General features: G+C 43.2%; 2 protein-coding genes across 4 annotated transcripts in view; one reads left to right on the top strand and one right to left on the bottom strand.

The window, feature by feature from the left end:
- Wdr60 (WD repeat domain 60) overlaps positions 1-1,302 on the top strand; it is a 56,109-nt gene extending 54,807 nt beyond the window's left edge. For all 3 annotated transcript variants that reach the window (XM_021179531.2, XM_021179530.2, XM_021179532.2), the window contains one exon: positions 570-1,302. In XM_021179531.2, the coding sequence (XP_021035190.1) occupies positions 570-738 (169 nt within the window). In that variant the 3' untranslated portion in view covers positions 739-1,302. The remainder of the gene's footprint in view (positions 1-569) is intronic.
- An 8,135-nt stretch (positions 1,303-9,437) lies between these two features.
- LOC110306646 (thyroid hormone receptor-associated protein 3-like) overlaps positions 9,438-18,738 on the bottom strand; it is a 16,921-nt gene continuing 7,620 nt past the window's right edge. Inside the window, 4 exon segments of the mRNA XM_021178665.1 lie at positions 9,438-9,535; positions 11,130-11,283; positions 14,888-14,973; positions 16,900-16,935. Coding sequence (XP_021034324.1) covers positions 9,438-9,535; positions 11,130-11,283; positions 14,888-14,973; positions 16,900-16,935 — 374 coding nt within the window.

Genomic DNA, 18,738 nt, shown 5'->3' with positions numbered 1-18,738 from the left:
CATCTGTGGTTGAGATTGGTGGCCTGAGATACTGGGAAACCCTCACACACTAGGGATCATCCCACTGCCTGTGTGGCTGGGAGGCGTGCTGACCAGTTGGAAGGTCCCGTTGTTGGAGGTATTGATTCCCATGGGCAGGGAGGAGCATCAGATAGGAATGTCACACTTGTGTGAAGTGGTGGAAGTTGTCATCTGCAGCTACACAGTCTGTGAGCTGCTGCCTTCATGGATCTGCCCAGACCCCTGAGATGTAGAAAATTGTGTTCAACAGACTTTCATATACTTTTTTTTTTTTTTGGTTTTTTTCGAGACAAGGTTTCTCTGTCTAGTCCTGGCTGTCTTGGAATTCACTCTGTACACCAGACTGTCCTTGAACTCAGAAATCTGCCTGCCCCTCCCTCCCAAGTGCTGGGATCAAAGGCGTGCGCCACCACTGCCCAGCTTGTTTTAACTTTTTTTAGCCACCTCTTCTTTTTCATATGTCTCTTGAATATAGATATTTACTCTGGTAACAGAAAGTCACACACTTGTATACTGCCTTCCCAGTTCATGTTCTCTCTTGCCTACAGGCTTGTGGCTATGACTATCGTGGGGGAACCGGAGAAGACCAGTGGTAGCTTTGTGGCCCTGGTGTTGGCCAGGACCTCTGGCACAGTCGACGTCCAGAACCTGAAGAGGCGGTGGACCACCCCAGCAGTAGACGAGCATAGCCAGCTGTGCCTGCTTCTTCAGAAATGAAGACTTGGTGTCGGGAGAATGATGGGTACATGAGACTTGATTACAGATGGATCCCTTAACTCTGTGTTCATGTGATTTTGTGTACATAGAATATGTATATTCTGTACATAATTTGTTTTAGAAGAATATTACTTTGGTATTCCTAGGAAATAAATCACTATTTTTAATGGAAACAGTGAACATTTTAGTGTATACTAAAACTTCAAAGGGAATATCAAGTAATGTCCAGAAAGCTCTTCCAAGAGTGTTTCCAGTTATTTTTGGAACTATTTAAAAATACTGTCACATTTATTACTGAATTTTAAACAGTCCACCATGAAAAAGTACTTGAGTGGACTATTTTTTTAGCCATGCATAAAATGATGTACATATATCTGAAGTAAGAGAGATTGCTCACTTTGGAGGTGACCTCCATCAGCCTTCTGTGTTTACGGTTTTCTTCAACACCAGCTTTTGGTATGTTTTCAATGACACTCATAGAATTGAGTCAGACACATTCACTGTGTGACTTAGTGTGAAAACCATCTTCATGTAGAAATAATACAAGTAAATAAATTTTTTGAGAATGGAATAAATAGGGGCTTACAAATTGATTTATGCTGTTGTAACAGTTTGCAAGCACTGGTTCACAATTTTCATTTTGTTTACACAGTTTTGTTTCTTACAGCTGGAGACACTAGAAGTTCAAGGCTGGGACTCCAGGGCTAGGAGTCGAGGGCTAGGAGTACAGGGCTAGGACTCCAAGGTTCTGCTTAGGCTGCTGTCAGCCTCCAAGATGGCACTGCAGCCATGTCCTTACTTGGCAAAGGTGAAGGACAGAGGGTGCTAGTGTGCTCCCTCACCCTCTCTAACCAATCTGCTCGTGATGGCTCACCACCTCCTAATACCATTGCCTTGTGGCTCAAGTGCCAGTTTGCGAATTGGAAGGCGACACACATCAAGCCACACAGGAGGGTCTGAGGGTGAGCTCATGGGGAAACTGCCTGGGTCCTGCCAGGAGATCTGTAGGGAACACAAGCAGCGTATTTAAAGCTCTTTCTGCACTTTCCCAGCGAGAACTGCAATGTCTTGAGCCTGGACAGTGCCTGGAAAACTCTGCTGTCTGCCTCTGATCCATGGGGACATATCCTTATTTCCCAAAGACGATATGCTCTGACATTCTCTTTTAGTTCTTGTGTAACTACCCCCTAGCATCTCATCCTTGTGTAACTACCCCTCCAGCAACTCATCCTGTATAGAACTACCCCCAGCATCTCATCCTTGTGTAACTACCCCTCCAGCAACTCATCCTGTATAGAACTACCCCCAGCATCTCATCCATCTTTGCTTCCTTTTTCATCATGTTGACTCAGAGCTCATTCATTTATCATGAAAATGACAGAATACTTCAGAGTGGCCTGTCTCAGTACGTACATGTGCACATGACACATGAGCACATGCACAGGACATACATGCAGGCATGTACAGATACATGGAACATCCAGATGCTGACCCAGTCAGATACTGCTGTAGTTGGCTAGTTTCTCTCCATAAGGTGGCACTGTCTTTATTCACTGTCATACTGGCCACTGAGTCACAAGGAGCAGTGGGGAGCTGCAGAGACAGAACACAGTGGTGTAGCACTGCTTGGCAGAAAGGGAGGGCTGTAAGAATGTGTCGACAGAGGGCATGTTTATGTGACTGGCACCGAGCCACTGAGTAAGTGGATGTTTAGCCAACCCGTGTTAAACAAAGGACTGGAATCTCCTCTCTGCACCTTCATAAAACTCATGAGTCAGTTACAGATGTGGGAGTTAGAGGAGGCACTGGGCTCAGTGACTGGGACAGAGTGTTTAAGATGGATGCTGTGTACAGGTTTCCTTCTCAAGTTAGAATCGGTATTCCTTTTTTTCTTTTTTCAATTTTTTATTAGATATTTTCTTCATTTACATTTCAAATGCTATTCCGAAAGTCCCCTGTACCCCTCCCCCACCCTGCTCCCCTACGCATCCATTCCCACTTCTTGGCCCTGTCGTTCCCCTGTACTGGGGCATATAAAGTTTGCAAGACCAAGGGGCCTCTCTTCCCGATGATGGCCGACTAGGCCATCTTCTGCTACATATGCAGCCAGAGACACGAGCTCTGGGGGTACTGGTTAGTTCATATTGGTGTTCCTCCTATAGGGTTGCAGACCCCTTCAGCTCCTTGGGTACTTTCTCTAGCTCCTCCATTGGGGGGCCTGTGTTCCATACAATAGCTGACTGTGAGCATCCACTTCTGTAATTGCCAGGCACTGGCATAGCTTCACAAGAGAGGCTCAGGGTCTTTATATCAGGGTCCTTATGTCTTTGGATTTCCTCTGTGTCTCGGTGTCTGTGATTCTTAGACAGTTGCCGCTGTTGGCAGCCTCCTCCATCTGACTCTTTGCTGGCTCTGAATTGCTTCCAGGTTGTGTGGCACTTTTGAGCTGCATGACCTGGGGGTAGCACTGTGTGAGAATCATTTTTAATGCAATGCCATGTGGATAGGTGAAGATCAAAACCCTTCAGTTGATTTCTTCCTTTGTTCATTCATTTGTCCTACAGTGCTGCTTAGGCTGACTGGTATCACAGGAGGAGGGATGGTAGACAGAAAAGACATAGCAAGAGGGAAGGCCAGCACTTTGTGGCTGTGTGGCCCTCTAGAAGGCTGTGCATATTTGATGGGGCACATTATCTGTGACCCGGAGCTATGTGCCGAGTGTACACAGGGTTGAGAGACTGTTCTTTTCTCAGTATTTGCAGCCTCCACTCCCACAGTGTTAGAAAGTTTCCTTCTCAGGTCTATAGCTGAGTGTCCTGTGATTTACACAGAAGTGCTAAGATTTTATAGAGGAAGGAAAAGAGGTCTCTCTTTTTTAGGGATGACAACCCAATGTATTATCCCCTCTACACTTCATTGAAATAGGCTCTCTTGGCCTCTAGTAACGGCCACCCTCTCTCCTGAGTGTTGGCAACACCCGTGCAGAATGAAGCCAAAGTGTGATTGCCCTGCCCACTGCAGCCTCTCACCACCAGTGACAGCAAAAAACCCAAATAGCATCCCATAACAGCTCAGGGAAACAAATGGAAAACCAGGTCTGCCTCCTGTTCCAGCTCTTCCTGGCCAGCATGTGTATATCCACCTCGAGGGAGGTGGGATGCTCCTCTTGATTATGGATTAGACCCCAACCCAGTGATCATTTATAATCATTTATAACTTGACACTCCAAATTATAAATTTGTCAGAGGAATCCTGGGGACATGAAGGTTGGAAGAGCTGCATTAGTAGTACCATATATGGAAAATACATTTCCTTTTTTTGAATACTTTGTTTAGAACATTTGGGACAGTGAAGGACAGAAGATAACCATAGTAGCCTGCAGTTTGTATATCAGAAAATCTCCCACTAGCTGGGAGTTTACAGCATTCTTAGTGTTTTAGTTTGAGGGAAGAGCAAAACCAAGCATGAGGTGGATTCAACATGAGAGTGCTTTGCCATGTCTGATTCTTAATGTGATTTTGGCTGGATGGAGAGTCTTCTAGGAAATGGAGGAACACCTCCGGCTGTGTTTATGAGTATAGTTCAGAAAAGATTTCACCCACTCTGGAATATGGGCCACATTATTCCTAGGGCTGAGGCCCTAGAACCAGATGAGGGCAGCATTGCCTTCTCTCTGCTTCCTGGCCCTCCGTGATGTGAACTGCTCTACCACACCACACCACACCACACCACACCACACCACACCACACCACACCATACCCACAGACACACAGACACAGACACACATGAACACGCACATGCACACACACACACACACACACACACACACACACACACACATGCCACCACCACCACAATGGATTGAGTCCCCTCAAGCGATGACAGAATAAAGTTCTCCTCTCCTTAAGCTGTTCCTCCCCTGGTTTCTGTGTAGTATTGGTCATTGCTAATAAAACAAATGAACATAAATATCCTCTGAGGATGCTGGAGTAGCACAGTTAGGGATAAAGCATGGCATGACACCGTGAGGAGAGGGTTCAGCTGCTGGAAGAAAGCCTGGGATCCCTGAGGAGCCTGATGCAGCTAAATGCTGTGGGTGGGAGGGAAGGGATAAGAATAAAAGGACTTTTCAGAATTATTGCTGTATTTTAGTTTCCTTTTTTTTTTTTTTTTGCCTTGAGTACATTGAGTGAGTGTTTATAGTGATTCCACTTGGTGTGTCATGTTGCTGTATCAGTTACAGCTCTTAGTGGTTTCCTGGGGTTTATAGCATCACTTTTCTCTTGCTTAAGTCACTATCCTTCCTCCTGGCAGTCATGCCTTTCCTCCTACTGAGCTTTAGGGTTAGCATTAGGGTAGGTTGGGGTTAGGGTTAGGGAGAGGGGTCTTGTCAGGTCTGGGACTTGCCTCGGATTCTTCCCATTACATCTAGGGTTCACGGTGTAGGTTTGTGGGATCTTTGCCTTTCAACGTTCTGCTTAGCACCTTGGTGAGCCCTGCCTCACAGAACAAGACTTGTGTGAAACACAGGCCTGTTGGTGGGGCTGAGGGTGTCCGAGATGTGCAGTTTCTAGGTCCCTGCCCTTTCCAGAATCTGCTCTTCCCACTCCACCAACTGCAAGGTGTCCTGAGGAGACGGAGTGAAGGTCCTGGTAGAGTTCTTCATCTCCCAGCAGCTCCCGTTGTCACCAGCTCTGATGACTGAAGGTATATGTCCCGGTTCTCAGTGAGCGCATCCTGAGGAAACCTGACCGACAGCTCCACACCAAGTGGTTCTTTATCCGGTCACAACCGAGAAGCTGTTGAACAGAAGACAAAAGTGCATTTGTAAAAGCATCATGCAGTATGGCATGCCAGGCACAAGGGGGCAGCAGCAGCCTCCTGAGCTCTGGCCAGCCTACTTCTCCACACTATGCCTGAATGCTTCAAACACAACAAGAAGCAGTAGGCTTAAACACTCCCACAGTAATACAACCCTTCTATTTATATCCAAGGAGAGGATTCTCCACGTTAATCAAACAGGGGAAACATTTTAATTTTTTTTAAAAGATTTTCTTTATATGCATCAAAATCAAATAGCTGAAATGCCTGCCTACCTCGTAGCACAACCTTCTTTCCAGGGAGATTGTGTTAGTGCTGGGTATCTGAGGGCAGCTTAGGTTCACTGAGTCACAGAGAGCACCCACTGGACAAAGAGACACACCACAAGTGGTCATGTGCCAAATGGGGCTTTAAGAAAGCCTCCAGCTAAATCCATTTTTGTGGTCCTGATGTGAGGCTTAGTGACACCCACACGCATACACACACACACACACACACACACACACACACACACACACACACATATAATAACACTAAGCAGTCCTGGTTACAGTGTGGTTTAACCCATCACTGACCCACCATTGCTGCAGCCCCTGTATCTCCTGCAAGTGGTGGTCAGAACTTTGTGAAATCTCTTTCTGGGAGGCAAGGTCCTCCTCTGGCTGGCATCAGGCTTCATTCTTTTCCATTTCCCAGCATGAGATGCCAGTTAGAGGATCATTGTCCCAGTGGTCTTGACAGCTAAAGGAGGAGCACAAGTGTGTCTTCAGTCCTTACTCATCCACAAATGGGACATCTGTGTTACACCTCCTCCCCAAGGCTCAGGAAACACCACAGAAGGGGGGCAGAAAGACTGTAAGAGCCAGAGCTTGGAGAGGACGTGGTGAGACACTATCTTCTGGACATGACAAGACCACTGCACTCATGAATGCCCAGAGGCTCTGGTTACATCCACAAGACACTCACAATAGCAAGCCATACAATGTTTAGAGGGACCCACAAGCCCCTACTGTCTGAACTACTCACAGCTGGTGGCTGCTAGGGGAAGGACTGTCAGTTTTCTTTAAGAATATGGTACCTGGTAGGTTCATCATACACCAGTGGATGGCCCCATACTCCTGTCTGTATGAATGGCACCAATTAGATGCTTCTGTGAGGACATGAAAACTGCCCTCAAGTACTCAACGGATTTCTCACCCTCAGAACTGAGAAATAAATCTCTTTTTACAACTAAAGCTATTTTTGCATTTATTTATGTATATGGTGTGTATGAGTGTACCCAAATATGTGCAAGTGTGTGTGCCCTAGCATGTGTATGAAAGGCAGAAGACAGTTAAGAGAATCAATTTCCTATCGAACTGGCCATCAAACTTCCCTGTGGGTAGCAAATGCCTTTACTCACTGAGTCATCTTGCTGGCCCCATTTTTCTTTTTCTTTTTGGTTTTGTTTCTTTTGTTTTTGCTTTTGTTTTTTGTTTTGTTTTGTTTTGCAACAGTTTTTGTTTACATTCTCAAGCTGTGTCCTCACCATACAGCACTGCTGTGCAGGTCAGGAAAATGTCTCTACTGAAGGACCAGGAGGAAGCCAAAGGACTTTGCAGGGTCCTTACCTGCCTCTCATCTCCCTCTGATGTGAAGGTTGCACACCATAACCACCAGCTCAGCATAACCAGCAGCCAGCTGGGCACACACAGATGGTCATTTGGGGATAATGGCTAATGAAGCTGGCATTCATATGAGAAGTGGGGCTAGCTCTTGAACTCGACATCAGGGAGGTGTCCTGGGCATTGACAACAGTAGCTCAAGAGCAGCTTGCTGTTGCTGCCGAGAGATGTGGAGTATATATACTCTGCTCTTGGAGGCTACCCTGAGAGTCTAGGCCTTTTCTGTTCAGCTCTTTCTAAAAGTGCACCCACACCCAGACCCTGTGGGAAAACGTGAGGGAGGCCATGAGCAAGTTCAAGGTCAGTATAGCAAACAATCTGTTTAGAAGGCTTTCCACACTTGACAAGTGCCACCAGGGACCAAGCCTTTTCTGACCACACATGTGTTTTCACTGTTACATATATGATTAGAATTTGGTTTTTAACCCCAGGCTACAAAATAAAGTACTGGTGCTATATTGGGCAGTGGTGGCACATACTTTTAATACCAGCACTTATAGAGGCAGATCTCTAAGTTCAAGGCCAATCTGGTCTACAGAGTGAGTTCCCAGACAGCCAGGGTTACACAGAGAAACCACAGCTCAACAAAAACAAAACAAAAGTACTGATGTTATCTTTTAAAATGCCGTGGCAGGGTCACCTGCAGTGCTTCATCAGTTCTTACAGCTACGACTGGCTTCTGTTTTCAAAGTGTCATAGTGGTTCAAAGTTGTAGCCAGGGCAAAGAGCTGCAGGCTCTGTTTTTAATCTGTGTGTGTCTGTCCTCTAATACCATCTAACTACTACCATCTGTTAATCATCACAGTGACCATCATGTAGCCTTTTATCTGTCTGCATATCTATTTACCTATCATAGTAGTAACTGCTTGTCATGTCAATTACCTATAGCATACGTCAACGTGTCATTTATATCTATTCTTACCTACTTGAGCTTCAGAAAGTGGGGTAGCTCATGGCAGGGTAACCTCAGCCTTAGCCTGGTGCAGCATGTGAGCAGCCTGTATTCAGTGTGTGTTTCTAAAGTTTCTAAAGTGTGAAAAGGTCCTGCCTTTTTGATCACAGTTCTGCTTTGGTAAGATTTTTTTTTTTAAGTGTTTGACGACTTTCTTAATGTTTTTTTTTTTTTTTTTTTTTTTTTACTGAGCTGAGTTACTTGGACACAATTTAGTTTCTATATGTAACCACTTGAAATTTTCTATTAAGAAATCTTTTTTGTTGTTGTTGCATTTAACAGACATTTGAGGAAAAATAACAAAACAGCACAAAATAATTACGTTGTGACACTAGGATGTTATGCTACTGCAACACCTAGCCTGGGACACAGCCTTGAGACTGGCCACAGGTGGGACTTTTAGGCCTCTGGAACCCTCTCTGTGGAACAGCATGGTGCAGCATTTTCAACAGGCAGGAAAGAGGGAATGTAGTGCCCCTGTGACAGTTCCCTTCGTCCAGTCAGGATGTACCCATCTTTCTGCCTGGACTGCGTGGTATCCTTGTCTGGCTCCATTCCATTCAAATCTCATCGGTTGTCTGCTCATGTCCCTTTCCCATCAGCTTTTGCATTCTTTGTGAGTAGAAGTCATTTAACTGCTACCCCGCCTAACCACTGTGTACATTTAAGTCCCATTTGTGGACTGTTTTCATAAGGCAATCTGTTATGTTTCAAAAGCTATCCATTCACCGCCATGCCATCTAGAAAACAGAATTATACAGGATCTCTGCCTCTAAGCATAGCACTTTCCCAAGTTTTGTGGTCCTGCAAATTGAAAGTTGGAAATGTACCTTTGGAATCTTTATTTTGATCACATTCAAATTCACGGTGTTCTCTGAAGAATGATGTGTCAGTGGTTGCTAAGTGCACTGTGTCTCGTCCCTGGATGCTATTTCCAGGGAGGGAGCACTGACCCTATAGATTAACACTGTGCTATAATGGCTGTCAAATGCCTCAGGAAAATCACCTGTCTGCATTTCCAGGGCACTGATGACCTGGAAAGACCAGGGCCACTGCTGTCCACTCATGACGCCCATGGTGTTAGATGTATGTGTATGAGGCAGAGCCTGTGGATGGTAAAATGTATTGAGTAGAGCATTCATAAAAAAGTCCAGATGTTTCTTCTGGGGCTTTTTATAACTCATTCCAGTTGCCACAGGGACGGCTGGTGTCAACAGGAAAGCACAGACAGTAGAGCAGCAGCAGGTGGCACTGAAACTGGGTCAAATGAGGTCCAGGTGGGCTTGTTCCTCGCCCGTGCTACCCACGGATGAGCACCATTTCCATCTGTTGCTTTTAGTGATCAGGGCCTGGTTTACACCTGGGAAACAAGAGTCTTAGAAACACTGAGACATGCAGAAGACTTTCACAGAACCAGTCAAATCTCTGTTCTAACATTATTTTTGATATTTTGAAGAAACCCCCATAGTTTTCGATGCTGGATATGTGAATGCACACGGCTTTCAGCTTATATTCCGCTTCCTTTCTCACTGCCTTCGTGCTTTTGATAGAGGTCATCCTAACTGGACTGGAGTGACATCTCCTTGTGGTTTTGATTTCATTTCCCTGATGACTAGTGAAGTTTTTTTTTTAATTGTTTGTTTAAAGTTTTATTATTATTGTTTGTTTGTTTTTAAATATATCTGTTTCTTTTTGAGAAATGTTTAAGTCTATTGCCTGGCTTTAATAGGGTCATCACTAACTATCACCTTTATACTGCTGTTGTGTGAGTCTCATATATATGCTTGAAGTTATTCCTTGATGGGTGATGAGTTTACAACAGTTTCTTCCCACTCTGTAGGCTGTCTCTTCACTCTGTTGATTGTTTCTTTTGCAGTAAAGAAGCTTTTGTGGTTTGATGTAATCCTGTGTCTATTTTTGCTCTTGTTTCCTGGGCTCTTATCCAGAAAATCTGTGCCCACTCCGTCGACCTGAACCATTTCCCCAGTGTCCCTTCCTGGTAGCTTCATAGTTTCGGATCTTACATTTCAGTCTTTTAATCCACATAACTTGACTTTTCTGAGATGCCTTAAATTTTTTCCCACGGGGATGTGGGTGGGGTTTTAAAATCGCTAGCACAGGGCTTGTAAATCCTGAGCCTTATTCTGAAGAAGCAGTTTCCACCTTTATAATGCCAAGTGTTGGTGCCCTTTGAGGAGGATTCTCCTTCCTGCCAGCAGGGTCCTCCTCAGCAGCCTTTGAACCAGGAGCACATTCTGGCCCTTATCCCTCTAGCTCCCATCTCAGGATTTCCAAGGCTTTGAGTTCAGGCCCTGAGCCCATTGCTTTCAGTGATTCTAGCACTACCGAATCCCTCAGGGTCCTCCTTCGTCAGGTGAGATGTGGGACATACACTTGGGGCAATGAGTAACACTTGCTGTGTCTGACCTTGCCTGGTTCAGTCCTCAGGAAAGGCTTCACTGAACAGATTTGAACTGACACACCTCTGCTTATCTGAACTGCTTTCTCATGGTAATTAGACTAAGCATTTCTTTTCAATGCATTATCTAAAACTATAAAATGATAAAAATGCTCACATTCTTACTTGAATGAAAGTATAAACCCTTACACATTAAAATCAGGTCACTACATTATTCTTTTAGGTTATGGTTATTTTTTAAGTTGTAAGCATAATAGTAGCACAATGGAGATAAGTGGATAATTTCTTACCCTGCCAATAATATAGAAAATTTAAAATTTAAAAATGAGAAGAAAAGTACAGTATTGACACCCAAGGATAAGTGTGCTTCATATTATTACATTTTAGTATATTTTAAATGTATAAATATACATACATCTATAAAAATAAAATCACTGTAGCATATCTGTGTAGTAAATCTGTTGATGCAGGGTTGTTCAGTTTGCTATTGTTAAGACATTCTAGTCTTCTTGGTGACACTGCTCCTCTTTCTTACTTGGCCTGAAGAGAGCTCTGCCCACGCCTGCATCATATTTTCTGAAAGGCGTCTCCTTCCTCACAGGACCCTGGGTGTTCTGAGCTGCAGATGCCAAGGTCTTCATTCTAAAGGGATGGTACATGATGGACTGGCTGATATTTGAGGGGTGATCCTTGAAGACAGGGCAAGAACAGAGAATTAGTTGTTCTGTGGGGTCTTGTTTAGAGTGTACACTTTTGAAACGGCGATTTAGACTGTCTCCTTTTTAATTTTCATAGGAAAGAGATCATTACATAATACCAAGGACCTCATTGCTTAGGACCTGATGAAGCATTTTTCCTTAAACTCCCTGGCACAATGGTCTAGACCATGTCCCAGATACTCGGTCTTTCATGAAGCAATGGACCTTCTAGGGTCTCTTCAGAAGAAATGAGTTCATGTGGGTCTACTTACCCTGTCTTAGCCTCACTGTCCAGCCTGGCTAGTGCTTCAGGTCATATCCACATCCAGTTGAGTTAGTCAGCTCTGACATCATAGGCTGTTCATTGGCTGCTTGCAAGAATAAGCATTGTATTCTCAGCTGTGGGATAATATTCATTTCTTCCTCTGCCCTGTCTGCTAAACATTTTTCTTGAATCTGCTATGAGCAGGTACTGAGCTGAGAGTTGGGGAACCAAAGACGGATAAGAAATTGTCCTGGCCTTTTGGTGTGGGTGGGTAAGCCAACTCTAGCATAAATCAGAGGACCTGCCTACAGAACTATTTTGTTTGACCTTTGCAATGTTTTATAAACGTTTGAATAGTTTCCATGGGACACAGCCTTGAGTTCCCCACAGGTCTCCCATACCCTCCCCAGTTCCCCCTGGAGCTGATGACCTATGAAGTCCGCTGTGATTGCAGTCTAAACACTATCCCCTGAGACGCCACAAGCACAGGGCTGGCTCTGTGGAGGTTGAAGGTTAGACATGGAAATAAACATGCTTGGTAGGTCCTAAGTCTGGTGTCGCCTAGGGGACTGGAGGCTTCAGCAGGCATGGTGAGCGTTATGCCCAAAGCTTCTTGGGAATGTTTCAGTAAAATTGGAATAGACCACACTCACACTTAGCTTGTCAAATTTGGTCTCTGCCATGGGATTCCCAAATGATTCTATGTCAATGGTTCTTGATGGTTGGTGAGACTTTGTATACAATGTGCTTTCCCACTGTTCTCTCTCTCTCTCTCTCTCTCTCTCTCTCTCTCTCTCTCTCTCTCTCTCTGAGACAGGGTTTCTCTGTATAGTCCTGGATGTCCTGGAACTCACTTTGTAGACCAGGCTGACCTAGAACTCAGAAATCCCCCTGCCTCTGCCTCCCGAGTGCTGGGATTAAAGGCGCGCGCCACCACGCCCGGCTTTCCCACTGTTTCAAGAAGCATTAGTATGCCCTACATTCTGAGATAAATACTGGACATATGCAACTTCATTTTTTGTTTTATTCTCATGTGTTAGGAATATAGAACTTTCATTTATTGAAGATTAACAAAATCTTCCAGGTAATCCCTAAACAAAGCATGAAAATCAGAAACACCTACAGCGGCTGTTCTCAACCCTTTGGGGATCAAATGACCCTTTTGCAGGGGTCACACATCTTCTATTAGCACCTTGCCCTGTACTGTCAGAAGTGAAGGTTTCATTGTTTTTCCCCCTCCATTTCCCCAAACCTAATATCCACAGCCAACCCAGACTAGGGCTCAGCATTCCTTTCAGAAAGATCTAGTCCTGTCCCTGCAGGGATTCTGAGTTCTTGTTTCCAGGAACATTCTTCTTTTGTCTCAGTGCCTTCTGGAGTTTGTACAGAGCAGCAGAGAAAGCATCAGCAACACCCAGAGCCACTGGTGTAGCTCCTTACAAGTTTCTGTAGTTCCTAGGGAATGCAGTCTCTTGGATAGCCATTTGCTCTCAGCTGTTCAGTGGCAAAAAGATGCTCCTCATAGTAACTTGCCATACAACCTTCCATCCTAAGAAAAAATTGTGACTTTTTGGGGGGAGAAACTGAGAAAGATCTGGTTTCTGTAGTTGTACTGTGTACCTTAAAGAGTCACGTGCATAAAAGAAACCTTTTAATTTTAGTGCTTCAGGATGCTTTCAGACTGTTCAACAACAATACTTTCCTGTGTGGCGGGCCAAATTTAGAGGACTCAAGTTGAGCTCAGCAGAAGGCCTACCCCAAGTTTGCTTTGTCCCATCTGCCTGTTAGTGAATACCACACCTCTGAATGATTTCTGTGGTGCTGATCTCAAGATGTACCTTGATTCCAGAAATGTCAAAACATCAGAACCGGGGCAGAGAAGCAGCCAAGGCGCTATATGACTTCATGCTGTCTTATCTGGAGTCTTGGAGCTCAGCAGAGTGTCGTCGTTTCTGATATTCTGCTGATCCCTGGTTTGAATTCTTTTCTGTGCATCCCTGCCTGCTGGCTTTGCAGTACTGGGCCTGGAGTGCGGCATATCTCTTGCCATCCAGGGGTCTGTTTCTGGTGTGTGCTATGTTCTGCTTTCGTCTGCATCTAAACTTCACACTCTAGATCGCTCAAGTGCTTGGGGTTTTTAAATACACCGAACTCTCCAACTGTGTAGGAATTAACTGGGAGAGGCTCCTACCTCCTCGGATTTTTGTGTAAACATTCATGAACAAAATTCCTGAAAATGCTTTCAGAATTCATCTTGCCAACAAGGGCAGGCGCACTCCCTTCATTCTTGCAATCAGCATATGTGGTGAGAACTTGTGCAGGGAGGCCACTAGCATATGTCTGGTTTGTGCAACATGACATATAGCTCTCCTGACTCCCAGCCATGAACTATCAAGGACAAAGCAAGCCCAGGAGCATGCACAAGCCCTCCAGCCTGCTCACCACATAAGATGGAGAGCATTGAATGCCGATGAAAACAACTAGGGCGTGAGGTTTCTCTGTCTTTTCTCCTGGCCTCAGAATGGCAACAACTGCTTTCCAGTGATGTATGGAACCCCACAAGGCCCCTGCTGTATCTTTACACTGTTGTAAGAAGTGGCCTTTTCCTCCTCGTTATAAAGAAAACAGATGTTGACTCATGAGCCCCCTAGCCACTCATCTTAGGTAGGGTTACGATTGCTGTGATGAAACACCACGATCAAAAGCAAGTTGGGGAGGAAAGGCTTCATTTCACTCACAGTTCCATGTATCAACTCCTCAAAGGCAGTGAGGGCAGGAACTCATGCAGGGCACCTGGAGGCAGGAGCTGATGCAGAGGCCATGAAGGGGTGATGCTTACTGGCTTGCTCTCCATGGCTTATCCTGACTGCTCTCATATAGAACTGAGGACCACCAGTGAAGGGATAGATAGCACCAACAATGGTCTGGCCCTCCCCCATTGATCACTAAGTAAGAAAATGTCTTACAGCTGGATCTTATGGAGGCATTTCCTTAATTAAGGTTCTCTCCCTTCAGATAGCTCTAGCCTTTGAGAGGTTGACATAAAACTAGCCAGGACACCACTGCTGGGCACAATAAGCTCACTGTTCCTCTCAGACTTCCCTACTCCCATATAAATAAGTGAAAAGACAAACAAACCCATTACTTGTCCTTAGCTCATGGAGTTTTTGCTAGCAGGCTCTTTTCTGAATGGAATGTCTGTGCTCAGTGCTGAGAATGGCTGGGCTTTTCAGCAAAGCCAGTGCCCACTGCCCCTCAGAAGTGGATGTGCTGAGCTGGGTCCCTCGGAACATACCCAGGTGAGGTGATTCCATAGAGAATAGTTCTTGCCATTGTCTTGATAATTCTGGAGACAGCAGCAAAATTTAGATCTACTCTTGCAGATATCCTTATTATGAACTCCTGAGCAAAAGACTCTAGAAGGAAAAGAAAAGAAAACAGAGGAGAAAAAGACATGGTGAAAATCTGACCGGTAGATTTTTAATTTTTGTTATATTTTTGTCATTTAAAACAAAATTTAAATTTAACTACATTTTGATAATATTTATCCCTTCCACAAAGTTCTTCCAGGTCCTTTCCCCTAACTTTATTTTTTTTTTTCTCAAAGAAGAAGCAAAAACCTAATATAAGAACACCCTCTCCCAAAATCAATTAAATAAAAAAAAACCCTCCATCAAAACAAAACAAAACAAAACAACCAAAAAACAAAGCACCAAACTGTAACCAAATAAAAGCACACAAAAGAACTGTGGAATCTGTTGTTTGTTGTAAAGCTACTCCTGAACACAGGCCTGTACTGGTGTGGTTGATATACCCAGTGTCACTCCATTGGAGAAAACTGATTTCCCTCTTCCAGGTAGAAATGACAGTACAATTGTTAAACCTTTATTATAGTATCCTGGTTTTCATTCATTCATTCACTGACTCATTCATTCATTTATTCACTCATTCATTTTTAAACAACAAAATAAAATATAATAAGATAAAACAAAAATAATTGCCTTGGTATTGGACAGGAAAACCAACAGAAAGAAAAGAGATCGAGAGAAGGTGCAAGAATCAGAGACTCACTTGTTTGCACACTCAGGAATCTCATGAAAACCCTAAACTGAAAGCCATAATATGTACACTGAGGACCTGGCACAGAACCATGAAGACCCTGTGCATGCTGCCTTAGTCTCTGTGAGATCATAAGAACTTTGTTTATTTAAAGGGTCCTGTTTTCTTGGTGTCCTACATACCCTCTGGTACAGCCTTTCTATCTTCTCTTCATCAGAGAGTTCCCTGAGCCCTGAAGGGAGGGATTTGATGGAGACATCCCATTAAGGGCTGTGTGTTCTGTGGTCTCTTGCTCTCTGCATATTGTATGGCTGTAGGTCTCTGTATTTTTTCCTCATCTACTATCAGAGGAGGCTTCTCTGATGATGGCACAGCAAGACACTGATCTATGAATATCACAGTGTCATAAGGAGTCATTTTATCACTACAATTTTTTCCTTTTATCTTCTTTTAGGCTAGTATTATTTGGTTTTACCTTAGATCCATGCTCTATGTAGTCTCAGGTTCTTGGTCACTTGAACAATGTCAGGTATGGGCTCCACCTCATGGAATGGACCTTAAATCAAATTAGTTATTAATTGGCTGTTCCCACAAGCTTTGTGCCACCATTGCCCTAGCATATCTTGTTGGCAGTACACTATTGTTGATAAAGATTTTGTGGCTGGCTTGGTGTTTAAGTTTCTCTCTCAGTTGCATAGAGCACCTTCCTGTACGGAAGACACTAGAGCATAGGGGTGGAGGCTGTATGTAGGTACCAGCAACACGTCTCCATGTTCAATGAGTTGTGTAGGTGTTGTTGCTGTCAGTTTGTGGAACAAGGTATGACCCTGGCAACAATGTGAATTGTTTGGGACTTCCCATGAGGTCTCTTTGGCAAATAACTCAATTAGATGTAACCCAATCCTGGTACTGGAAGCTTCACTGGGTGACAAGAGATGGCAATTAGGACTATGTCTTCCCATTATTTGGGGATTTCATTTAGACTGTTATCAAATATGTATATGTTTTAGGAATTTTCTACTTTATTGGGTTTCTATACCACTCCTCAAATGCCCCTTAGTTTTTGCTGTGTCTCACGATATTCCCTCCCACACTCCATTTCCCCTCAGTCAATGCTTGATCTTCACGTTCCAGCAACCCCCACACCCACATAATTATCTAATCCATTCCCCTTTCCTATTTCTTCTAGTGCCTTTCTCAGCACCCATTCTCTGGGATTTTCTAGACTTGGTTACCATTAACTTAATAGCTAATATCCACGTGTAAGTGGATATATACCATACTTTTATTTCTAGGCCTGGAATACCTCACCCAGGACACTGTTTTTCTAGTTCCATCCATTTGCCTGCAAATTTTATAATATTATATTTTAAATGACTGGGCAATACTTCATTGTGTAAATGTATGGCACTTTCTTCATCCATTGTTCCACCGAGAGACATCTAGGTTGTTTCAAATTTCTGGCTACAATTAATCGGGCATCACTGAACACAGTTGAGCAAGTATCATTGTGGTAGGATGGAGTGACCTTTGGGTATGTGCCCAAGAGTGGCATAGCTGGATCTTGAGGTAGAGTCATTCTCATCTTCCTGAGGAATCACCACACTGATTTCCACAGTGGCTACACAAGTTTGCATTCCCATCAGCAATGGATGAAAATCCTCACCAGAATGAGACATCACTTTGTTATTGATTTCAGCTATTCTGACAGGTGTAAGACAAAATCTCAAAGTAGCCTTGATTTGCATTTCACTGTTGGCTAAGGATGTTGACATTTCTTTAAGTACTTTTCAGCCATTTGAGTTTCCTCTATTGAGAATTCTCTGTTTAGATTTATACCCCAATTTTTAACTTTTTAAAAAATTTTTTCATATCTAGTTTCTTGAATTTTCTTTTATATATTTTGGATATTAGTAAAAATATTTTCTGTTCAATAGGCTGCCTTTTTGTCTAAACGACAGTCACCTTTTCCAAGCTTCTCAGTTTCATGAGGTTCCATTCATTGTTGATCATAGTGCCTATGCTAATGGTATTTTGTTCAGAACGTCTTCTCTTGTGCCAATGAGTTCAAGGTTATTCCTCACTTACTCCTCTATCAGGTTCAGTGTATCTGGTTCTATTTTGCGGTCTTTGATCTACTTGGAGTTGAGTTTTGTGAGGGCAATAAGTATGGATTAATTTGGATTCTTCTATATGCAGCTACTTGGTTTGACCAGCACCTTTTGTTAAAGATAATATTTCTTCCAGTGTGTATTTCTGGCCTCCATGTAAAAAAATCAGGTGTCCATAGATGTGTGTATTTGTGTTTGAATCTTCAGTTCAATTCCATTGATCAACATGTCTGTTTTTGTACCAATTCCATGGTGTTTTTATTGCAATAGCTTGTAATACAATTGGAGGATGGTGATACATTTAGCAATTCTTTAATTATTAAGGGTTGTTCTAGCTATCTTGGTCTTTTTGTGTTTTCATATGAAGCTGAAACTGTTCTTTCAAGGTCAGGGAAGAATTGTGATGAAATTTTGATGGGGATTGCATTCAGTCTGTAGATTACTTTCAGTAGGATGGCCATTTTACTTTGTTACTCCTACAGATCCATGTGCGCATGAGATCTTCCCATCTTCTCATATTGCCTTCAATTTCTTTCTTCAAAGACTTGAAATTTTTATTACACATGTCTTTCGTTTGCTTGGCTAGAGATAACAAAAGATATTTTTCAGTACTTGAGGCTATTGTGAAAGGTGTTGTTTCAGTGATTTCAGACTGTTTTCTTTGGCATATATAGGAGGGCTACTGAATTTTGTGAGTTAATTTTGTATCCAGCTACCTTGTTGAAATTATTTATCACCGATTATAGTTTCCAGTGGGATTTTTTAGGGTCACTTATGTAAATTTTCTTATCACTTCCATATAAAGATACATTGACTTCTTCCTTTCCAATATGTATCCTTTGAATTCGTTTTAGTAACAACTAAATGAAACATCATTACTCTTGCTAAGACTTCAATTACTATATTGAAATATGAAAGAGTGGCCAACCTTGTCTTGCTCCTGTTTTTTTTTTGTTTTGTTTTTGTTTTTTTTTGTTTTTTGTTTTGTTTTTTTTTTGTTTTTTTTTTTTT

Source organism: Mus caroli, chromosome 12, assembly GCF_900094665.2.
Source record: "Mus caroli chromosome 12, CAROLI_EIJ_v1.1, whole genome shotgun sequence".
Taxonomy (NCBI): Eukaryota; Metazoa; Chordata; class Mammalia; order Rodentia; family Muridae; genus Mus; species Mus caroli.
Note: the sequence above shows the minus strand (reverse complement) of the source record. Positions and strands in the feature narration are given on the sequence as shown.